Consider the following 25,043-nt stretch of genomic DNA (forward strand, 5'->3'; position numbering starts at 1 on the left):
GGCTCCTCCAGAGGCTCTTCCCCAGCCCGGCCCGGCGGCGTGCGGGCAACGGGGAGCGCGGCGCGGCGGGGGGCCGCGGGGTCGGGGCAGGTGGCGGCGCCGGGGGCTGCCCTTGCTGCACCGAACGCCGCGGGGGTGCCGCTCTCATCCTCCCGGGCAGGGGCGGCCGTACCCCCGCCAGCTGGATGTGCCCCCGCCGGCAGCGCTGGGCACGGGGCCTTGAGCGGCAGTCCCCGGTTGCGGGGGCCTCTGGTGTGGAGACCGTCACCGCACTGTCCCGTGGCACTGGGGGGTGTCCCCGCTCCCTCCAAAGGGTACCCCGTGTGGCCAGGGGGTGTAGGGGTGTACCTCAGCCTGTACCACAGGAGGCTTCCAATCCCAAAATTCATGCCAAAATGGGATGAGGGGCCGTGGTCCCTCTGGGTGATACTGGGAACGTTAAGGAGCAGAGAGCGATGCTGAAGCAGTGCCGTGTCTTTGAGTCTGTCTTCATATTTCCTGTTTCTTCTTTCTCTTTTAGAGAGCTGTTATCAAGTGATGCGATGAAAGACTACAACAGAGCTCGAGTTTACCTGGATGAGAACTATAAATCACAGGAACATTTCACGGTAAACTTATTTCTTTCACAAGTTTAGTTCAACAGATGAATTGAACTGAGTGGGGTTTTTGATTGGCGTGGGAGTGTGAGCTGGTCTCATTGTGATGAGGATTACATCTTCACTGAGAGCGCTTCCTGTGTAGGATGTGTAAGTGTGTCCACTTAAAAACAAGCAGAATGTTGGAATGCACAGAAAATATTCTCTTTTGTTTAAAATTATTGTCTAAGGTTTTTTGCGTCTAACAATTAACCTTCTTGGTGGGTCAGAATATTACCTTCCACTCATGAAAGTGTGTTACGGTCTGCGGCGGTGCCAGCCCTGGGGGTGATGAGCTGGTGACAGGGGGTGGTGAGGGCTGAGGACGGGCATTCTGGGTCTCTGGAGCTCACTCACCTCTGGCATGTGTTGGAGCAGGAGTTTCTCTGCCACACGAGTGGTATTAGGGAGATGTACAAGTACCAGTGCGGAGCAGGAGTGATTGTGTGGTCACTGCTGCGACCATACAGTGTGTGACCAGACCTGCTGTTCCTCTGGGTGCTCAGCGCTAGACTGCATGAGGAAGAGCAGTCCTTTGGAGGTAGAACAGTGACGTCTCGGGTCTCCGCGGAGCAGCACCTTCCCTTTCCTCAGGACACTGCCCGGGGTGATCGGTGGCTCCGAGGAGCCCTTTGCTGGTGCCACCAGTGCTGGCTGGGACGGGACCTGCAGCCCAAACAGGGAAAACCAGCCCCCAACACACGAGTCCTGGCTCGGTAGTGTACAACCCAGGAGAATAGCAACCTGGAAAGACTTTTGTTTATTAATTTTTTAATGACTGTGGTTAGGAGCCCAGGTAGCGTGGATGGGAGCAGAGATGTCTGTATTTTTTTTCTCTCTGTCATCAAAGAGGAGAAAAACAAGATTATCAGCTTTACTGAGCCTTGGTGGGACAAATCTCGTGTGAGGAGTGCTAGAGCTGTGTGCTGAAGATGCTCAGGACACCCCAGTAGATGAAGGGCAAACACAGGAGAGAAGACTGATGTGACCTATAACAAAATATCTATAACTTCTTTAAAAAGATGGTCACAATACTTACAGTGGTGAAGTTATTTAATGAGGGACGTTTATTTTTGATGCCACTATGGTGCATAAAAGGGCTCTTAAAGAGGTTGACAGCAGTCCTAGATAAGGAGCATGTGCTGTTTGTGTTTCTGAAGATCTCTGTATTTTGCAAAGTTCCTAGTTCAGGAAATAACATGGTTTCTTGTTTTACATTTTAGCATCATTTCTAGGCATTACGTTTCCTTGCAGTATTCCCCAACTGCCTTTGTAATTCTCCCTTTCCTGTCATAAATACTACTTTGCATGCCGCCGCCTTCTCATCCTGTATTTACCAGAGCTGGCCCTTCCTGGAAAAAGAAATTCTGTCGACACGATCAGTCAATAACGGGGGGGGGGGACTGCTTATACCAGTATTGCTTTCCATGGAAAATAGCCCAACCAAACACATGCTTTTATTATGTGATTGAGTTACTCTCTGGACCTGGTCGCCACACAGACACAAAGTGGGTTGGTGGAGGTGTGGGACACAGCCCCGGGGCTGTGGTGACGCCAGGCGCAGTGACAAAGCGGGGAGGGGATGGTCCCCGGGAGCCCCTGGATGGTTTCAGAGAGGGGCTCGTCCCGTGGGTGACCTGGCAGGGAGCAGAATCGCTGCTGTTGGAATCAACACTCGACACGGGTGCTGGGAATAGCGGGGAGCGCAGCACCGATGTGTACAGGAGAGTGGGGACTCCCTACCCGGGGCTGGATTTATGTGTAAGAAAAATGGTGACTTTGTCTCTGTACACAGACTTTGTGATGGCAGCACGGGTGTTCTGGCATCCAGTTCTTGCGTCACAATTTTTACAACCATAGTGAAAAGATGGAGGCAACACATAGAATTATGTTTCTGGCTTTTTTTCTGTGTGTTGTTCTTTCCAACCCATAAGAACCTTTTAGAGCTGCATCAGTTCAGTGTAGAAAAGGTAAAAAACAAACAAAAGATGAGCGATGATTTAATTATGCTTTATGATACTGTCATCGGGGGAAAACACTGTGTGCCTGGGGAATACTTTATACCTTCCTTGTTAGGCTGTTAGTAGCAGTGGCTTGGAACCAGCGCCAGTAAACCTGGAAAGGAGAGAGGATGCACCTTCACATTATGCTTCTTAAACTTTTGACTCCTTACAGTCCGCATTTGTACTCGGTGCTGGCAGTCCTCACACACAGACTGTCAGGAATCAAAGATCCATTAAGTGCCTTCTCACACGTGTGATTTCAGCTGGCAGTTCTGCAGCTCCTCAGTTGGGTCTCTGTGCACACAGAACTTACGCACTGGCCAACTGCAAACAGGGATTTCACCGCTGCGGTGTGTCCATTTAGGGTAAAGTTTTAGTCTTATCTCCAGTGTGGTTTGGCTCGCGTGATGTTATGCATCTCCCTGTTTCCTCATTAGTTCTGCTTGATTGCAAAGTTCTTTAACTTCTGTGGGCTTTTTTCCATCCCTTCTAAGGCACAGAATTGGCAGCAGATGGTGACCTTGTAATTATTGTATTATTACCTCTCTGTCTTTGAAACATAAACATTTATCACATATATTGTTGTATAATGCTATTTTCTTTAGAAATGGAGCAGCCGAAGCAGTTGCAGTTTGGGTGACCTTTGCCCCTGCTGCTTTCACATCCCCTTTTCTAGCAGTTATGGCATCGCTCCGGCGGTAAGGCTCTCCTTGGCTGGGCTCCTGCAGAGCTCACTCAGACTTTGCTGCCCGTGGTCACTTGGCTCGGCAGCATTGAGAGTGGCGGTGGGACCTGAGACGTGGTCCCCGTCACCTGCCCCCGCGGCCCCATCTCCTCCCGCCCGAGGCAGCGGGTGCTTGTTTACATCTGTGCTGGGAAATACAAGAACAGGGGGATAATGAGGCATCTCTCATGGAGCGATTTGGTTTTAAAAACTCTAATAATTCACTACATATTAAGGATCAAAATGGTTCATTTCACATCATCCCAGACAGCTATGAAGTTTAACACTAGGCATTTCTCATCGATGGTCACATACACCAAATCCAGTACCAGAAGGGTTGAGGTTTGGGATTTGTGGGAAGAGAGTGGAGGGTGTTGTGACGTTGGGGGGAGCCGTGGGTTGGTGGGGTGGGTTTGTTCTGCTTTAGGTGGTGGGATGGAGCCGTGTGGGAGTTGATTCCACTCAAAACTCATGAAACAACAGGCAGACATCCCATCCCTGTGGGACGGGCAGCGAGGGCAGGGCTGGGGGACAGTGTGGGTGCCACTGCTGAGGTCTCTGGTCCCATGTCCCCTTGTGGTCGCTACGGGAAAGGTGAGAGGGACAGCCACACTTTGGTAGTGGCTCCTGTCCTACAGCTGTAATTAAGCATTATGAGCCTTTGCAGCGGGGGTGTCGAGGAGCACGGGGCAGCCGCCACAGGCAGGTGTAGGAAGCAATTTGTGTCATGCCTCAGAGATGGGCAGTTCTCTGAAAATAGGAGCCAATCTGGAGATAAATCTCTTGGCAGATGGCTGCTGTGTTAGAGCTGACGCTGCCGGGGAAGGTGACAGCGAGGGAGTTGTGGATGAGCTTTGGGGTGACAGCCTTTGCGGGCATAACGGCGGCTTCCCAGAAGTTTCCAATTAACAGAAGATCATCTCTGGTCTGACTGGGAATGCAGACAGCAACCTAACCTGGGCAGACTGGCTCCTGTGCCCGGCAGAGACTTCAGGTGTCCAAATAGGTTGACAGTGGTTTTTAAAATTCAGCCTCTTGTAAATATCTGTTTAAAACCATGATACTTTTTTGTCATATGAAGTGTAATCTAGAAGGTAGATCTGTTAGATAATGTGTAATTGCCGAAGAGAGAGGACAGGTATAAGAAGACTGAAATAGGTAGAATTCTGAGAAGCTGAGAAATTCAGTACAATTGTTTTATTTATTTGTGAGTATACCAAATGGACTTCCCTCCTGATAAAGCAGGGCTGTGCAGCTGTGTGGATTTCTCCCAGCATCCCAGCATTTACATTCTCTGTTAATTTTACTGTTCTTGATATATTTTGTGTAAAGGGTAAATTATAAATCTTGATGCTTTTCTCTGTGAAGACATACTTCAAAATAGTTGGGTTTGATGAACTTTCACCTGTGGATACTTCTCAAATAGCCCAAGTTATTTGTGAATAAGGTGGTTTTGTTCTGGATAAAGAGTGTGCACACCGAAGCTGAATAGCAGCCAGAAATAAGTTGATGTTTTCATCAAATCCAAAATTATTTTTATATGAAAACATATAACTATAATCAGTGACATTTTTTATTGTGATTAGATCAAAGCTAGTTTTGTTTGGTGCCCTGTCTTTATTGATTTCTGGAATATTCAATTAAGGTTTTATATTGCTTAGCAAATGCCTTCTTTTTTTCTTCTCTTTTTTTTTCCCCACTGTTAAAAGAAGGCAGAAGAAACCCCTGCCCAGCTTAAACCAAACCTCCTGCATGGAGCATGTAGCTTCAATAGGTTGAGAGAGAATCTTTATTGCACAAAGTGGAATCCTGAGGGCTCTTGGCAAACCGGACCCTGAGCACAAGCTGGTCGCCAGCTCAGCCTGGAGCTTTTGGGGGCGAGCTGGGAGTTGTGGGGTCCATCAGCTGGTTTGTGGGAGCATCTGCACGGTGGGAGGTTGCTTTACCTCTCAGTATTGATTTATCTCTTAAAAATAAACAGAATCCTCAGTTGCCGGCGTGCTCAGCCCAACAGATGACCTTGCAGTGGGAGCGGTGCTGCTGGGCTGTACCGCCGAGTGTCAGCTCCCTCCCCCTGATGAGGTCTTGCACTGCAATTACTTCATTGCACAGCAGGTTTTTTGTTTTTTTTTTCAAATTAACAACAAAAGAAAGATACTCTTTGAAAGTAATGTTTCTGACATTAGGAAGATGTGTTTAAACAACACTGGCACCATAAACCACAGATGTTATTTGTGCACTGCTGATTCACATAAATCAAAAGGAGAGGGATGCTGCGCTCACATGGCTGCCTTCTTCCAAAGTTCAACTTTTGTGAGAATTACTGAAATGAAACTGCTTTTAAACAACCACACCAGAAATGGGCAAAGATAGATGATTAATGGAGAATACAGCAGATAAAGGTCCATTTTTCTGGCAGGCTTTATTTGCACACCCCCTGCCCAGTCTGCGGGTAGGTTACGGTGGCTGGGATGTCTTTCTGCAGACAAGGGCATCGGTCCCCCATCGGTTCTCATCGTGTGGCTCCTGGAAGCAGGTCTCTAGAGGCCCTCAGGGGTGGCCATCGTGCCACTTCTCCAAAGGGGCATGAGTCCTTGGCGTTGTGAAGGGAACTGCCTGTTCTGCCTGTGCCCTGCTGTGCGCTGGGGTCAGGGTGCCCCAGCTCCCCGTCCCTGTCCCAGTGGGGTGGGTCACACCGTCAGGTGGGAGGTAGAGTGAGGGTAAGCACTATAAAAAGAGGTAAAATGCTCAAATTCTGCAGTAGCACAGACCTTTATCTCTTGGACTGGCTAAATGAGCCCATATGTTGCCATAATGTGTAGAAAATGGTTATACTTCTTTTTTTCCTGATTGTTCTTACTTGGCTCCGTGTGCTCTGTGCCAGTAGTTTTTCAGATGTGAAAAGGCTCTTAAACAAAGCAGATAAAGCACTGGGTGGCCTGCAGTAGGGTCCAGGAGGGACCCTTGCTCAAGTCACTGTCTTTACCAGTAATAACCTGAGCTGGTGTGACTGGGAGGGCTGCAATGGGAGTGGTGGTCCTAAAAACACAGGAGGACAACATTTTATTCAAGTGTGTTATTTCACCTTAAAATTATATCTGCTCATTACTGAGAGAATAGTAAAGTTAATTTTTGTTAGATTAATGATATTTGAGTAATATTTTTGGTTGAGCTGAGTTGGAATAATTGGCCATTAATTGAAAAAGGAAATTGAATTGAATTTATCTTGTACATAAATCCTGTCATAGTTATTAATGGGTCTTAGAAAATATCGGCCTGTTCCCAGAAATGAATGGTGTACACTGATTCTTCTGATCTTATTAGCTGTGGCAGTTTAGAGTTTTGTTAAATAAAAAAGATGATTTAGGAAGAGAGCTGTAATTGAATTGAATATTGGGGGGGTTCACGTGCCTGATGAGTTCTCGGCCGTTTCCCCGGTAGCCGTGTCTCTCTGCAGGTTTTCCCCAGGAGGTGGGGCTGAAGCTCCGGTCTGTGCTGCGGGGTGACGGCACCCCCGAGCCCCCACCCTGCTGTGCTGCCACCATGGCCCTGGTGGGACCCGGACAGGTCCCCTGGTGTGGGACAGGCTGGGGGGGGGGCTCTGCTGTGTGGGATGCTCTGGGATGCGTAGCTCCGTATCCGCCTGCCCTCTGCCGCAGCGGGGGTTTTGGAGCAGGCTTTCTTGCTGGGCTTGTCCTTTACTGTACTCTCAGCTTGAGTTGTCTTCTGCAAAGCCTCTTCCCACCTTACCCTTTCTTCCCTTCTCTCCTTTCCATGAAATTTTATTTTGTACTAGAGTTTGTTTTTTATAATGATATCTTTGAAAAATACTCCAGGCAAGAGAAGTAGGACATCGCTTTGGGTCCTACGCTATAGCATCACGATAAAACGGAGTCTCCCTGGCTCTAAAGGCACAGTGTGATCCCTGCTGTGATTGCAGCCACCCTCCTCGCTGGTCTGGGGGTGACAGAGGTGACAGGATGAGGACGTTCAGCTCCAGAGACCTCATGCTGCTGGAGCTTCCCGGGGCCTCTGCCTGGTCCTTCAGAAGGGCTGGGCTGGTTTCAGGCTTCCCACAAGCCGTGCTCAGCCGGCGAGATGGGGGGTCCTGGGCCTGGGACATGATTGGGGCCAGGGCAGTTCTCCGAGAGGAGGTCACACCAAGGGGGTGGCCCTCGGCTCTCTGCTGGGATTGGCTCCTGTGGGGGTCACCCAGGATACCATCTTCAGGAGCAAAAAGTCCACAGGCTCCTCTCTGAAGAGCACATAGTAAAACCCACAAGTGTGTCATCCCTGGGCTCCCCACATCACCTCTCATCAAACCTTGCCTTCTACCTCCCCGGCTTTTTCTTTTTTTTAGTAAGTAGTAGATACTGTTATGCAAGTTCTCAGGGATTCTCTTCCTGGCGCACGGGGAGGTGTGTGGTGCTGGGGGGGGGCCGGGGGGAGTTCCCCCGTCAAAGGGGGTGAGGGTCCGCACGGCGAGTCCCGGCAGAGCACGGGGCTTTGCCTTGGTGCTCGCTGCTGAACGTGCACTTTCTGCCGGTTCCGCTTCCCAGGCCGGAGCAGGGGGAATAAACCCACTTGGAAGATCCCTTCGTCCGCCCCGTCGGCGCTGCCGGGCCCTGGCCCCGCGCAGGAGGCGGCGGGAGCGGTGGCGCAGCGCCGCGGGGAGCCTCGCGGTGGCGCTGTCCCGCAGCCCTGGGCTTTGTCGCCGCCCGGGCTCCGCTGGTCCCGCAGCCTCCCCCGCACCCCGGGATCTCCCGCCCGTACGGCGCCGGGGCTGGGGCTCCTGGTGGAATACACGGCTGGGAGCTTTGGGAAACCCCCATCACAGAGTTTTCCCTCTTCATTAGCTTTTATCTTTTTTTTTTAATTGAAAAAAATGAGTTCAAGACGTGAGCTGGTGAATGTGGAAGTTAATCCTGCTGATTCTGACAAAATAATGAAAAAATGGTTGCATAAGTGTTGTCATTTTGTGACATGGATGTGTATTTACAACCACCTGAGCTGAAATCTCCCACTTAGTTTCTCAGGGAGCGAAGCCGCTGTCAGGGCATCACGTCCAGCCTTGTCTGGATGGGAAATGGGATCTCAAAGGTGTTGCAGCAGCACCTTCCTCCCGTTTTTGACTTATCTTTTCTTCTGTGCATTTATGAAACAAATCTGTAAGACGTCTATGGAGTTGTTCTTGCTGTGAGGAATTTCACAGCTTATTTTCCACCTGTTTTCTGACACTTCTGTATAATTGGAAGAGAAAGAATAATTACAAAGCAGTGAGAAATTTCAGGGATCAGTAGCCCAATAATGTGGTCCTACGTCAATTTATTTTGTTTACAAATGTGCTAGTGCTGAGGAGATTGGAGATACAGCAGCTTCCTTATACCTAGAACCATTATGCTGTTTGTATTAGCTCTGGATTTACAATTTATATGGAATTGCACTTTCTATGGGCTGTGGATTTTACATTTAGAGTTTTATACTGCAGTTGTACAGCAGTCTATGTATTTAGAAAAAATATAGGATTATTTCTAAAGAATAATTATGACCTGTTTTTGTAGAAACCCATGCACCTAAAAATCAGCTGAAATATTTGAGATTAAATTATAGACTACAGTATCTGAGCACAAGGGGAAATGAACTATTTCTAAACTTCTAAAAACTAGAAAAGACTTTTTTGATTGCTGTTGGAAAAGTGAGGCTAAACTAAACTTTTTTTTTTTTTTTTTTTTTTTTTTAAAAAAAAGCCTGTAGCTGACATGTAACACAAGAGATGCTGTGGTTGTTGGCCACTTGGGCCAGTATCTTCAAGCTGGTGCTTGAAGGTGCTTCAAGATGCTGCACTTGCACAGCACCAAGCCTGGTGCTCACTGGTATCGGTGTTCCGGGTCGGAATTTCCCAAGAATTGTGGTAATTTGGAATTACCTGGGCTGTCTGTCCCCAGCTGCGTGGGGCGCAGGCACAGCCCGGCCGGGGGCCAGCAGGCACCCACACCCAGTGGCCGGGTGAGCAAGTGAGGAGCCGTGGTGGGACCATCCTGGCCCCCCTGGCCCCACGCAGTCCCTGCTCTCGTGATGGCTGTGGTGATGATGTCATTGCTGACGTGGGCTGCGATGGCAGTTGGCATTTTCTGGGCTGACGATGGGGAGAAATGCTCTCCTTGGAGTGCCGGGGCGTGCGGCCGTTTGCTTGATTCCGCTGTGTTGCATATTTAATTATTGTGTGTGCTTAAAGTAATTTCTCTGAAGAGTTACAGGAAGAATTATTGGTTGGCTCAGCGCATACAGTCAAAACAGTAAATCTTCTCTGTCGTGTTCCATTTATTTGACAACTCTGCTTTTGACAGTTCCGAGATATTCCTGAGGCTCTCAAAGTCCTTTGCAGACTGGTATTTGCGGCCTGCTTTTGGCATGACAGTTCTCAGGTTTTATTTAGCTTTTTTCCTTTTGTTATGGTACATAATACTTTATTTTTCTTAATTCTTCCTTGAAGAATGGATATAATCGTTTGATACATAAATTTGCATGCAAATAGTAAAGAATTTTGAGAGAAAACATGGCTAATAGAGATTTTCACTCATTTTGAATGGAATAAAAGTCCCATTTTTCAGGCCTTTGTTTTCATATTATTTTATTTTAGTAAAGTTTCTTGAAAGGCCCTGCAGAGTGAAGACTGTCCTAGCACAGGCCTGAGGCTCCAGCCTCCATTGTGATGTCCATGGCCTCCCTGAGCACGGGAGACCTCGAGTCCGTCACTGCACCCACTCTGTCCCCAGACCCCGCACCGTGTCTGGGGACTGGACCGGGGACACCGGCGGTGCCTGTGGCGTGAAGCTGCTGCGCCGTCCTGGTGCCGCGGCTTTTGGCTGGTCTGTGTCCCCGTGGGCAGCGGGAGGCAGACGGAGCCTCCCCCCAGCCATGGTGGGTCCTCCCCAGGAGCCTTCAGGAGAGTGTTGTGCTGGGCTGGCGTTCTGGGTTGGTTGGTGTTCCAGATGGTTGGTTGGTGTTCCAGAGAGCCTCGCACTGCTTGTTGCCCATCGTTAGCGGCTCGTCCCCAAGGGATCTGTGCCCAGAGATGAACAGCTTCTCCAGTTAGTCGTGGCGGCAGCTGCTTGCCCTGTTTGGGAAGGTGGCCACCTCCCACACATCGGGGGGGGTGTGTTGGTGGACACTGGGGTGCTGTACAGCATAGTCCCTGGGACCCCCAACCCTTCCCTCCCACACCACGGGACCCCCCAGCCTTTCTCTCAGGACAGCGGGGCATTGCCCAGCTGCCCCCACTGGCCCGAGGGCTCGGTGTGGAGCGGGGGGTCACCGGGAGGGTCCTCGGGATGGTGTGCTATGTTCAGTGGAACAGGGGGAACAGTCATGAAAAACACTGTTTTCCACTGAAATAATTGAAGGTCCAGCACAAATAGTACAGTAAATGCTCTAATTTGAAGCTTGGGAAGCCCCATGTGGTCCCCTTTAGAAATCTAGGGGCTTAGTTGTCAGGTTTAGTCCTTCTGCAGAAAGAAAAAATTAAATTATTGAAGTATGGGGCAATCAGATACCTTGTTTGCATTTACATGTGGCAGGGCTAAGGGCAGGACCATTTATGCATCACTCTGCTGTAGCCACAATGTTATTAACAGCACTTTTCAAGTAATGTGTGTGAGGAATTTTGTTTGTGTGAACACAGTGTTTGATTTGGAACAGCTTTGACTTTCAAGAAAAGGCATGAGATTGGAAAATGTGAAAATAATTGCTTAAGAAATTAGGAAACGCTGTTTAAGGAACTTGCTAATGTGTTTGTCTGAGGCACTAAATTAATTCTTAAATAAGAGCAGCGTGACTCTGTAGAAAATTGATACGTGTGCTATTTACTGATACAAACTAATGGGTTTATTAGTGTTTGAAATAATGTTATAATGCAGTGTTCATAGCTGAAAAAAAAACGCAATACCTGCCTCTGTTCGCTGCCTCGCGGTGGGTGTCGCCGGGTTCCACCGCAGGGTTTACCAGCTGGAGGCTTCAGAAAGGCTGGGAACTGCACCTATTTTTTCACAATTAAAAACAAATGGATAAGAGGAAAATATTTTGTTGTATTACAGCACATAGTCATAATGTCAAGGTGTTACTGTTGGTGGGAGCAGGCAGTCAGCAGCCCAGTTACCCCAGGGAAAAAGATGAATAAAGACCACGGGAGCTGTCGGTGAGGCTGTGCTGGGTGCAGGCTCCGCGCTGGAGCCCGGGGGTTTGGGCAGCGGGTCATTTCCCGTGGGAGAATCCAGGGAAGAAGCCTGGGATTGGCAGTGTCCCCCCCAAACCTCCGTGAGGGTGGTCGGTGTACACCCAGCGCTGTACAGCACCTATGGGGGGGAATTAACCCTCAGAGGTGCTGATGCTGGTACAAAATCCAGACCCTACTCTGTTAAATTTAACAATGTTTGCAACGTACAAACCCAAACTGGAACCCTTTGACACTGAGGAAGTGTTTCCACTTAGTTTTAGAGGGCTTTCCAAGTGCCTATTGATCAGTGTTCTCTAACAGCACAGAAATAATGTGTCTAATTTAACTGGCCACATGGAGGAGTATAGAAAATACATTAGTTATCCCCTGAAAGGCTTGGAACATCGATAGGAGGACATAACATTAATGACTTTCCTATACATGAGCTTCAAAAATGGCTAAATGAGGAAGAAATTACAAATTTATTTTCCTATAATTTCAGCAGTTGTCTTGTTTTACTGCACCAGTAAAGCATTAAGCAATGAAATGTCACACAAGGAGTATTTTTCTGATAATTTGTCTGACATGCAAAGCATATAAAACAAAAGAGGAAAAGATGGAAATGTGGGGTTCAGTCATTTTGACAAATCTAGTGATTTTTTGCTCATGAAGTCTGGCTAAGAGTCTGCTGCTTCTGTCCAAACAATTCCAAATATTGCTGTTTTCTAAGTGGCTCACTGTATCAGGAACATCTGTGTTGTCTCAGTTCTGTTGTTTTCCCTGAACACAGATTCACAATTTATTAACACAATTTTATAGCAAAAATTATTTTGATCTCGAGCTTTTGTTTTTAAAATAAATGGGATAAATACCATGTCTCCAGAGGTGGGAAGCAGAAGTCCAGGTTGGGAAGGGAAATACGGTTATGAGTTCCCTTCCTTTGACTGTGCAGAATTGAAGCGTGACGGAGGTTTGGGTTGGTTTCATTTTATCCCACCTTCTCCAGATAAACAGAAAATTTTGTTGGGGAAAATATATAAACTCTGATTTCTGGATCAACTAAAATAACCCTGTAAGTATTAAAATTCATATTAAAAGTTCATAGTCAGTACTTTGACCACTTATATTAGGACTATTGGGGGTTTTGACCACAGAGGAAGAAATCGTATGAGGAGGGTTGGTGTGAAAGGATGGGCGGCACGTGAGAATGTCAGGAGCAGAGCATTAATGGTCAGGAAGCACGTGGACCATTACTTACAATCCTCTCGTATGCAAATTGTCTTTTAAATAACAGTTGCTGTGATGCTAGATCATTTCAAAGCTTCCTGTCTCCATGACAGCCGGTGACCAGGTAGGAATTTGAACCCCCCTAACTCTCGGGGAAGGAATCAGCTGCACCAGCTTTGGATCCAGATAAGATAATGTGTATCCTTACAGAAGAGAAAAACCACCTCGTGGCATCCTGAGCTTTCATTTCCCGAGCAGACCCTGCCTGGTGCTTTGGTTCTGGTTTGGTTGTTGGTGATGGATGGGACCACCGCAGCCAGATCGCCACTGAGGTACAGGCGCAGGTGAACCAGTGCTCAGATTGTACCAGTGTCTGCTTTCGACACACTGCTTCCAGGGGCAGCTGCATGGCATCCTCTGGTGAATATGGTGCACGACAACAGATAATACACAGATGGACTTGTATGTGGGGAGATTTTGAGGCAGGGTGAAAATACAGCACTGAGTGATGTTTGAAAGGTGTTCTGGCAACCTAATGAGGTATTCCTTGTATTGTAATTGTACTTCTAGAATTGAGAAACTGCATTTCCTTCAAAACCAGCAGAAAAATCTTAATATAGTATAGAAATAAAGTCCAAAATTGGGCGAGGGGGAGGAGAGTAAGGATGCTGGAGTGGGGAGTCTGGAAAGGGCTGTCCAAGGTGTGTGTCTCCCTCCGAGCACATCCAGAGCGATGGATGTTTCCAAGGTCCTGGGACCTGTCCTCAGTCTTTAGCCTTCTCCCAGCTGAGGGGTTTCAACTCAGGAGCTTGTTCTCTGCCATCCGCCTGCCAGACTTCCCAAATACCCCCTGGGAGTGCCAGGACACTAAGGCCAGCCTCAGCCACCTCCTGAAGCATTTGATCTCTTGATGTAAGAGTTAAAAATTTCATTCTTTGATCTGGATCCAAAGCTGTTTTTTTTTGTAATTGGTGCCTTTGTTTCTGACTGACAGAGACCAGCAAACCAGGAATGTTCTACTGCGTTGCAGAGATTTAATAGGGAAATAAGGTGCCTTACAGGGAAATGGAAGGACTGTTCCTTCTGAGCAGTGTCACAAGAGCACAGGTGACCCTGCATACACTTGGACTGTTTGTTGGCTGCGATTCTCCGTTATTACCCTTCAGGACTTGAGATTAAAAGCAGGCATCTGACCCTCTGAACCCGGCAGAGAGTCTGGTCAGAGGGGAGGGCTGTGTGGCTGCTGTCCCCGTCCCTGCAGCGGTCCCTTACCCCAACTCTGGGGGGTTGCTGTCACCATGGTGGGGGCTGGTGGCTCCCCATTAATGCCATCACGTAACGCTGCTCCTTCTGTATGACCTTTAGCTCAGTACGTAATTTGGAGAAATAGTCCTACGTTTACTTTTCAGTTAGTATTCTGGAGCACACCCCAGGAGGATGACTATAATTTATTATTCTTCTAAGTACAGGACTCCATGGAGGCAATTTTTTAAAGAGCATGAGTTATTAATTGAGCTAAGAAAAGAATGCGGTACTTTGAGCAGCCCATCCACAGAGCCACACTTCCTCCTCATCTCTGCTGTTTGTCTGGGGCATGTTAAGAAGAAAGTGTGAGATTTCCCGATAAATGCTTCTTGCTTGTAGATGCTTTTCCTGTTTTGGTGTCTGCCTGGTTTCACGTGAGCTATCCCTTAAAGGAAGGGATTGCTGCACTAAGTGGCAAATAACAGCTATTTTCTGGTATCACCAATGAATTCCTGGGCATAGACATAAATGTTTTGTTAAGAAATCGCTCAGAGGTGTGCAGTTAGTCCTTGGTTTGAGTTTCACTTCATTGACGATGGGGATACTCAGTCCATAATTACAGTACCATCTGCTGTACCACATCCCTGTGCTGCAAACATCCCATCCCTGACCTCCATCCCACTGACTGGGTGCAGTAAAACCCCCAGGTTAATGCTCTTCTAAGAATTAAAAAATAGTCTTCCTTTGGCTATGGTGATGTTAGCATTTGTGTGGGATCTCGATATCTGACCCAGAAGGATGAATGCCGTTGAGAAAGGGTGTTCTGAGGCCCCGAGGCTCTTTGTAGAGCTGCCTTTTCAGTCAGTAGGTAACGTGTAAAGGAGGTAGCTGGGTTCAACCGGAGTGAAGTGCCGGGATGGTGCATGGGTCGTGCCATTTTCTTTGGCTCTTGGAGAGGCAGCACATCCTTAAACTGCTGCCATGGAGAAGACGTCAGGGCAGCGATGTGCTCGCTAGGGCCATCAGTCTCCCGGCTCTGGCCACCAATAGCCCTGGATCTGGAGCGGAGGCTCTGCTGCAGGAGAGTCTCCCTCCAGCACTCGCCCCCGTTCGGCTACCGCAACAATATTTTGAAATTTATGGAAAATTAATTATCGATTACAGATGTGTCCTGGTTGAAGGAAGGTAAAAACGAATGGATGCATTTATGATGAGGGACGTAATCCGCTTTATGGAACTGATTGTCTTTTGCTCCGCTCCTTCCCTTCCTCATGTTCTCCTGGCCCCCCCCGCTCCCTCCCCCTTCCCTGTGCTGGGTAAAAGACAGGCCTGATAAAGTGAGAGAGAGAAGATTGGTTTTCTAAGGGCAGCAGGCCCTTCACGATCAGGTAAATCACGGTCTGTCTGGCGCTGGGGCCGGGTGATGACCTGCCCCCCGCGCCGCGGCGCTCGCTCCCTCCTGCGGGACCCGGTGATGTGCACCCAGGCGGCGGCGGGGGGCTGCCGTGAAGGTGAAACTGTCATATCGATCTTTTTAGCACTAAAATATGAGCCACTTTACTCCGCTCCCCGATGCTGTGATGTGAAAAATAATAACTCGGATCCAAATTAAAAATATTGATCTCTGGAAGGTGTTGAAAGTAAATAAACACCTTCCGAAGTTTTCGGGTCAGCCAAGAAATGGTATTCAGCAATAAATGTGTCGGCATGTCAGAATCCAGGGTTCTTGATCTGTTTTTCCTTTTGAATTGATTTTTCATTACTTACTTCCTAAAAGTGTTGGAATTTGGTTCTCTACCGTTAAATCCCAGTGTTTGGGCAAATTATTTCTTTGGGGCTTATGAGGTGCTCCTAATCCACTCGCTCATTGATTGATTGATTTTTGACTCAATAAACTTGCATTACCCTTGCTTTATTTAAGGCTTCCATCATAATTTTTTGTACATTTAGGCTTGACTTTTTTATTTCCTTCTAACAGATGAGCTGACATTGGTCTATCAAACATGTGGGAAAACAATTGCCACAAGGTTAATTTTATTGCTAGCTCCATGCATTTTAAGTAGGTGCCAGGTATTTTCCACTCCAGGCTGATAAATTGCAGTTGAACCACTAAAGCATGAGAATGAATAGAAGCCCTGTAACAACAACAACAGAAACCCCACGTAAATGCATCCTGTAGCATAAGCATTAAATGGATTATTTTTGCTTCATTGGTTTAACTTCATTTTACGTGGCAGCAGAGGGGGGTGGGGGGCTCTCCCCAGGCCCTGGCACTGCCAACTCAGGGGTGGTGGGGCTGGGGCGCTCCTGGCCAGTGCCAGCAGGAACACGCACCATCCTGCATTTTCAAAAGAGTCGTTTTCTCTAACAAGCCAGTTTATTTTTAGATACCAAAACATCCTTCAGGAACAGATATATCAGTACTGCTATTCTCTGGCAGCTCTCATGAACCTGATTTTTAACATTGTTTAAGCAGCAGCTCTACCCTTAATGGTGGTAAGAAAGGAAAAGAGATAAGAATGAGAGTAGCTTCTTCCATTAATGCACCGAGAGCAGGTTAGAGTTTAAGAAGTGTGTCAAAAAGCCCTGTAGGCAACTAGGTCTTTACTGTAGAGTCTTAAACTGTGCCCCAGGTTTCATCCAGTCAGTGCTCAGACCTTTGCAAATTCCTGTGCAGGGTGGTTTGCATTCTGCAGTCTTCCTTTCCCAGATTCACTGCCCAGTGCCTGGTGGTTCAGATACAGTGAAGCTCCTGCATTTATTGTGTTTAATACAAGGAGACACGATCAATTAAGAGGAATAAAACTAGAGCTCCATAAATTACTTTACAGAGCTGATGGTGTTTTAGTCATTGTCCACTTTCCTGCGTAACTGTATTTCATCAGCCAGATTTTGCTTTTGATCACATGTATCTCGTTAATGCCCAGAGGCTCCTTGGAAGTAACCAACAGGTATTTTCAGTTGAATTTTCTCAAACGTATCCATGTGCAGGAATCTGATTAAAATTCCTGGGGCTCATATTATTGGGTTTTTTTATTATTTTTTCTAAAAGCCTATGTCTGTCTGTGTAGTGTTCATGTGGTTTGACACGTAAGTACCCTTCCCAGCTCGTGGGTTTGTAACACGTATACAGAGATATACGTCTGTATCACCATCTGTTCAGTGAATCCAGCCTGAGATAATTAATACAAGTTTTGCTTTTTGGATAGATTTATTACATTTTTTTAAGTGTCATAATTAAAAGTAGGCTTTACTAAAAGAGGGGGTGGGGGCACTGTCAAAGCATGTGGTGTGTTCTCCTTCTTGACTGATTAGCACAGAGCTTCGGATCCGTGGGTCATTCCCGAGACATTCCAGTCTCTGCTCACAGGAGTTCCCTGTTGAGGCTCCTGTCTTGGGGAGTGGCAATTACAGCAGGTGAGGAGGGTCATCAGCTGCAGTGGACAAAATTTTAAATAAGGCTTTAAAATGCGAAATGAGACATCGAATTTGACAGTGTCCCTTGAGGCAGTTGGGCAGTGGTGGCCGCAGGGCGATGCTCTCCCCAGCTGGTGGGGAGCTGGCCGGGGAAGGACACTGCTCCATGCCCACAGCCCGGGTCTGGACTACAGGGAGGAAAAAGCAGCAGCATGAAGAGAAGATTCTTCGAGGAACACTATGGAGGTAGAAGTTTTAACTTTGTTTTTGGGTGTTTTCATTAAAATAATTTGTGTGGCAGGAGTAAAAATAGTAAAAACACAGGTTCAAATGCTCTCTTGGCAGCATAGAGGTGGAGGATAAGAAAGAATTTGTACCAGTCACCCTGACACCTGGTAATACTAACTCATTGGTTTAAAGAGGCTGTGATACAAGAACATCAGCAGCAACACGGTGTCATTACCTTAATCACTTCACTTTATCCTAATCAGACTTTGACTGGTTATGACACTAAAAAGAAAAAAAAAAAACAATAGCAATAGCTGTTTAACTATTACTAGTTGTTTTCAGTTTGTCCCTTTAAGATCAGAATTTTGGCCACTGTGTCTTTTAATTCAATCACTTGTCACTGGACTTTCTTAAAGAGTAAGAAAAATCAGTAACTGCCACGTTGGCAAAGGTTTGACCAAGCTGTGCTGTGGTTGAACCGTATATCAAGGGAAAAGACAAATATGATTGAATGCTGTGTCATAGCACCACAGGTGGGAAACAAATATTCTGCAAGAAATCTATTGGTGAACAAACTGAAAAATTGTTAAGCTCTTAAAGAGCTTAAAGGCTTGTTAGCATTTTTTGACAGAAAACCACTGAAGCAGTGAACATAAAAAGAAAGAGCAAAAAGTCATAATGGCTGATTCAGAATTTAGATTTGTGGTTCTGCTCGTTTCGCCTGCTTTCTGGGTACGAATGCTCGCCTCCATGGCTGGAACTGGTGAGGACATTTCTCCTGGCACCTGTGAGCCCTTTCACTCCACTGCTTGAGAACTTTCCCAGTTACTCAATTTTCAGTGCTACTCAGAGAATTTATCAAGTTACCTTTTGTCAAAACTGTAGGAAAGTCTTAGTGAGACAGGACACGTCGTTTTTTATAAAATGCTGTTTTCCTTGGGGTGTTTGGCTGTGTTTTACCAAAGGGGCTGAGCCCACCGTGTGTGGGTCTGAGGTGACCTCACCACAAGGGCTGGCGTGTCCCATAGTGGTACCTGCGCTGGGCACCCGGTGCGGCTGCCAACATGGGGTGAAGGCTTCACATTGCCCCCACGGACCCCCTCCTGCAGGGCCTGAACGAGCAAATGGGCATAGTCAGTGTGAAGGTCAGGTGGGATTCATCATCCCTTAGTACACTTGAGGTTTGCTTCTCTGCTCACAGGCTGATAAAAGCCTGGCAGAAACAAATCCACTGATATTAGACATAGTATTAAAAAGAAAAGTTAATTTCGGACAGAACAATCACAAGCATAAACAAATATCAGCCTACTCCCAATAATGTTGGTTTTGTTCCTAATGACCAATGTTATTTCTTTAAAAGCTTATCAAATGAAACTTCAAAAGCAAAATGAGGTTGAACGCTTTCCTGCCTTCAACAGTAAAGGTGTTTAATAATTCTGAATGAATCTGTTAGTTGTAAACGTTACCAATGTTTTCTTTATTCTTAAAGCACCAAGATCAGTGATAATTAATAAGCTTTGTAAAGCAAACACAGGTCAACACGTGCATGATAAATGGAGCGATTATTGTACATAGGGAAACAATTAATTTGTTGCTCCAGATGGTCTGATGTCCATTAATATGCCCTACTAGTAATGCAAACCAGAAAAGCTATAATAGAGTGTAGGCAGGTTTTAGGTTATGTACCAGGGAAAGGATTCTGATAATCCATCCAGGCGCTAATTGGAGAGTAGTAATTTTTGTCTGTCCTTCCTGCTCATTAGCAATGAGTTCTTCCTTTGGCGGGTCAGGTTGAGTGCTTGGTGTCGTCCTTCCTGGTGTGAAGTCACCTTCTACCACTCTGCCCTGGAAAAGGGAGAAGAGTTCTCTCTGTTACCACAAATCCAGGGAAACCCGAGGAAAAACACCTCTTAGCACCTCTCTTCTTTTTAATATAGGTTCTTATTAATTCAATTAGCTGTGGAATACGTGACTATACATCATATAGTCAGGACTCACGTCTGAATTCTTTTGTGGTGCTGCTTGACATATTCAAATATTTCCCCTGTTAACAGTGACAATTTCACTGTGGTGTGAGAAAGATGTTACTTTATATTTTCCAACTTAATTTTTAAAAACCTCCAAAAAGTATGCGTGTCTTCCTATTCGAAGTTTCTTGAAGAAAAGTAATCTCTGACTAGCAGGTAGGTGTTTATCATTCATTCTTGCAATAGCCAAGTCTTTGTGCATGTCTCTAACCTGAGAAGAGACAGAATAAAGCAGTGTAAAATACCAGGGGAGTCCCAAAGCAACAGCGGCTTCACTAGTCTGATGTGCTTTCTGATCTTTGTTTTAAAGATAGCAGTTTGGTTCTGTATTGACACAGTAGCTTTATAATTCAAAGCTTTCATAATTATCAGAGCAAAATGTAATTAATTCACAGTAATATTCAGTGTTTTTCCAGATTTTTTTAAAACAGTAGAAAACCAAACAAACCCAAAACAAGCCATTGAGTATAGTATCCCACTTCTTTGTCTCCTGAATTTTGAATTTGTAGCTGTTATTTCCAGGGGAAGGCTATTTTTAATGAAAGCAAATGAAAGTCAGGACTTTAATTGGACCTTTGCCTCGGCAGCAGTTCTAGTGTTCAAGGCGTTAGCAACGAAATAACAAGTGGTACATGACTCCATCAGCTTTCCTTAATTTTAATTTCAAAATTCTGTTTCTGCTAGAGCTAATGCATTTAATTTAAACTGTTAAACCTCTATTTAAAGTTCAGATATTTCTTTTTATTTTCTTCATTATTGTAAAAAAATTTTAACGGTCTTTGGTTACCCTCTTAGGGTTCTTCTTTTGACAGTTCATCTAAGAAAATCTGTGATTTGATAGATTGTCTGATTAAATATTTGAGACGCCATAGGTGTTTTAATTGTCTTGAGATACATTTTTCTTGAGAGTCTGTGGCAATCTGCAGTCTGCTTTTTAGAAACACTGATTGATGAATTCTGCTGTAATTTAAACTAAAAGTTAATAAGACAGGCCTACACGGATCTGATGCAAGTTATTAGACCTATAAGACACTTTGATATATGCCATTTATTATTCAAAGAAGCGCAAGCCAAAAATGTTTCATGTGCACTAATAAAAATTCAATATAATTATTTCAGAGAAGTTCAGGAAATGTGAACGGTCAGATAAACTGAATTTATTAAAACAATGTGGAGTGAGGGGAATGCTGATGGACCCTCTCATGCTCCGCTGCAGCTCTTGGTGCCCCTTGCAATGGGAATTTGTTACTCCCGGAACTTCCTCTGTAGAAGAAGTTTTCCACTGTTCCTTATTGTTGAATTAAGTCCGTGAGATTTGGTGTCTCGCTTTTGCCAACTGCTTCAAAATACCAAATGTTGGTGGCCAGTGTTTTGCCCAAATTGCTGTGGTTTTCTGTTTCCTGGGGTTATAGAGATGAGGTCAGATAACGGTAGCTCGGCTGCATTTTTGGCTTGAAATACAAACCAAATCCTGTGGCTGTCTCATAAAGTTTAAGGTTTTCTATTATTAAAATCTTTCTTTGAAATAATAAATGACTCCAGGCTGTCATGGCAAGGTCTAGAAAGGCCAGCACGTAGCATGGGCTGAGATTTCATCTGAGCGTAGTTGAGTTTTATAGATCTATTTATGAGATCCAATACTGTAATGATGTAATTTTACTTGTCTAATAAATGTAGCTGTACAAGCAAAGGATAGCAAACATTTCCATTGTGACCAAAATCCTTTAAACTGCAGCCACTTTGATCTTAGAGCTCATGCTATTTAATAAATGCTGGCTATTCTTCTAACAATCACAATTATTTAAAGGGTTTTCAAAAGGGATAGAGCAAATCAAATAAAACAATTACTGTTGTATCTCATTCTGAAGTTAAGTGTATTTTTTATGTGGGTCTTGTTTAGTGTCTCCTCCCAGTTTTCATCCATTATCACAATAATTGAGTTTGTAGCTGGAATTAAATTTATCAAATTGTGTTATCCTCTTTTGAAATTGGATAGGTATCCTGGCAGTGGGAGCTAGAAGTTAATCTGCTTTGCTAAAGCCTCCAGTGGCACAGCGGCAACAGGATTGAGAAGGCTCAAACATTTTCCTGTCACCCTGGACACGATGTAATTTCTCCTCAATCCCTTGTGCAAATAATGACATTTGAATCGAGCATTAACAGGCTTAATTACTTTAAAATTGTCATTTTAATTTACACTGATATAGTATTGATCATACAAGCAGAGATTAAGCTGTTCACTGGAGCAGATGATGGGGAATTAAACATTAAAGGGTCCTCGTGGGGCTGAGAGGCCGCCCAGAGAGTGCCAGAAGAGGAATGATATTTCTCCGTAATGAACTGGCGGCATGCAGGGACATGAATCTTTGGCCTACTGGAAAAAGGGAAATAATGGGGTTTGGGAAGCATTTGCAGGTTATTCATTCGCTGCCATGCACCAATTCTCCAGTGATTCATCCACCTCACCAACATTTATTTATCTAGCAAATTCAGGAGCTCTGACCTTTCTGCTAAGTACATTTAACATAAGTCGGAGTGAAATATTTCAGGTGTAACTTTTCACAAATGTTAGTTATTGTTTCTTATTTCTGACTAATATTAAAGAGAGTTATTTAATCTGCCATACGTACTGGCGCCCATTTGTGCCGCTCGTGGTGATCCAATGGACTTCATAAAGAGATCCCGCTGTTGTGGGATTAAATGAGGTCTTGGAAAGTCCTTGACCTAATTTAGTTACAGTCTGATTTTCTTCTTTGGTAAACCTGAATTAAAGTTAATTTAAAGCAAGCTGGCACAAGTTTATGTGGAAGATTATACAGCATGTACCAGTAAACATGACGACTAATCCTTGAGAAACCTCTAACCTGGAAATGTCGCCGCTCTGGTATGAAGGATGCTTTAACAGGCCAGCAACAAACAGGGAATAGCTTAAGACCAAAATTTCCATTTTGGTGGTTTGGATTCATCTAATAATTTGTTTGAAATATGGTTAGGAGACAACTATCACTATTTTTATAGTACACTGTTTAAAAATACAAAATGTACAACCTGGTATCCACATATGTTCCAACATCAATGTTGCGTTTCTGTGTATAGTAATGCAGAGTTTTGTCTTTTCCTGTCTTGAGCTAGTAAGCTAGTGTCCCTTTGTGCCTTACTCTTAGTTTTATCAGGGAAAACTACCAACAGTTGTGTGACAGAGCAGGACACTAGATGAGTTAGAACACTCGCAGTCATTACAATTTAAAATAGAGTGTCTCCTTTCTGAAAATTGACATTTTTCCCATTTGAGAGTACGTAGGGCCATATCACAGCCCATTGACTTTGGGTATTAAATTCTGTTCTGTTGGTAAATATGTAAATTTCTGAGGAAATCCATTGAAGTGGATGGCATCTGTGGGTTTCTGCATGTAACTTTCTGAGGATGTAATTTCTTCTGCATGTTACAAAGGGGCTCTTCCTTGAAAGTAAGGAAGATGATGCAACAAGGATGTTGAATTTTCTTATTACTTTCTTTTTTTTTCAGTTAAAACAGGAAAATGCATTGAATAAAAGTATTATCTATTACTAGATACAAAAAGGAATGGTTTTCGGATTCTGAAATATGCGGCAATGATTTGTGTTCGGTATTTTTTTAAAAAAAGCCTTTTTTGAAAGCTTAGAAAAATTACATTTATCGTTTCTATCCGAAAGGATGTTCTGATTGGTTTTGTGTGGGAAGGTTTTAGGGTTGGGGTTTTTCTAGTTGCAACCTTAGACACATACTTGTTTGCTCTCATCATTTTCTTGTGGTTTTGGCTGCTAATACAGGTGTAGTAGTTTTTGTTTAAAAATATTACCATTTTCTATGAAGATATATTTTTTTTAGTTGCCACATATTTTCTGGGCTTTTTTACGTAGCGGAATTTATTTTCACTTTGCAATCCTGACCGCCAGAAGCTGGAGTGAGTGGCTGTTGTGCCTGCGGTGGGTGACAGACCTCCTGTGAGAAGGCCTGGCGCTGCGCGGAGTGCGGTGGGGGCTGCGGGCACAGCGTCCCCGGCTTGAGGAAACCCCGCTGAGGCCTGACAGGCAGCCCTGAGGGCCGCACTGCCCTGGGGGACGGGTGGGTGTTGGGTCTGCCCGGGCGGGAGCAGAGGAAAACCCCCTGTGGCTGCGGAGGGAGGAGGAGGATGCGCCTGAGGACAAGGGCCGGGAGAAACGTGGGAGCCTGGGGAGGTCTGCGCTTCCTGAGAAAATGTCCTTGTGCGTAACAGGGACGGGGCTGACTGATCCGCACGTGAGCACCTGCGGGAAAAGACGTGCAGGTCTAGAAAAGCTGCAGGATGTTTCAGCTGTTTTCAGGATATTTTGTATTGCCATGAGCCATTTGTATGGAGTGACATAAAAATGACATCTTGGAGAAGGATGAAATACATGGAATCATATTTCCAGCTGTGTATATTTGATCACGACTGCTTTGAGCGTGGTCTGAAATGCCAGTTTTATGGGGTTTCTGTTACCTTACACTGCGATAGAACTTTTAATAACTGAGACCATGCTGTAATATGGCCTATCTTTGCTGTATCTCAGGCGTGTTTGGAGGATGTGTACCTGCCACTCGTTCTCCCGGGCTGTCGTTGGTGCCCTCGCTCTCGGTGGGCCGGTGGGAGGGGTGCAGTGTCCCCTTCTTCCCACGCGTGTGCCCAGCAGCCTCTTCTGGGTCACACTGAGGGGCTACAGCAGTGGGGGAAGAGAGGAGTTCATGCTGTTTTTTTTCAAAGTAATGCTATAATTTTGTTCTTTCTGAACACAAAGGTGTTTGGGTCTGTGTTGTATTCTGGCAGGAGGGTATTTCTGTTTGGGTTGCAGTAGGTCCCTGACACATTGGAGCTGTGGCAGGGAGAGCGTGGCTGTGGCAGGAATAGCTGTGAGAAACCGACAGGAGAACAAGATGCTCCAAAGCTGGGGACCCGACACAGCGTGGCTAACGTGGGCAGGAGCAGGGTGTGCTGAGGTTTGCCTGATGCTGGCCCAGAGCTGATCCTCCCTTGGAGAAGGTCCCACGCTCAGCTCCGGCGCTTTGGCTCTGCCTGACCCCGGGTCCCCGGTGCTGGCTGGCCCTGCCCTGGGCTGGCATCCTGTCTGTGGGGCTGCCAAGCCCAGGAGGCTGTAGGAGCAGTGGGAGTCACTATTATAAGGAGGTACCAGTCTATCTCCAGTCCTTTGCTAGGCTAATGTATCATTGCAGGCACTGATATAGACATCCCAAATATAATTAAATGGCAGGAATGCTCTATTTGTCTAAACAAGACAAAGCATGGAACAGGTTCATTTGACTTGAAA

At 45.7% G+C, this 25,043-nt stretch overlaps 1 protein-coding gene across 2 annotated transcripts in view; it reads left to right on the forward strand.

Moving 5' to 3' along the window:
• Nucleotides 1-25,043, forward strand: part of INPP5A (inositol polyphosphate-5-phosphatase A) — a 136,030-nt gene that overhangs the window by 10,629 nt on the left and 100,358 nt on the right. For both annotated transcript variants that reach the window (XM_014945316.1, XM_014945315.1), the window contains exon 3: nt 521-608. In XM_014945316.1, coding sequence (XP_014800802.1) covers nt 521-608 — 88 coding nt within the window. The remainder of the gene's footprint in view (nt 1-520; nt 609-25,043) is intronic.

This window comes from Calidris pugnax, unplaced genomic scaffold (genome assembly GCF_001431845.1).
Source record: "Calidris pugnax isolate Ruff unplaced genomic scaffold, ASM143184v1 scaffold89, whole genome shotgun sequence".
Lineage (NCBI taxonomy): Eukaryota > Metazoa > Chordata > Aves > Charadriiformes > Scolopacidae > Calidris > Calidris pugnax.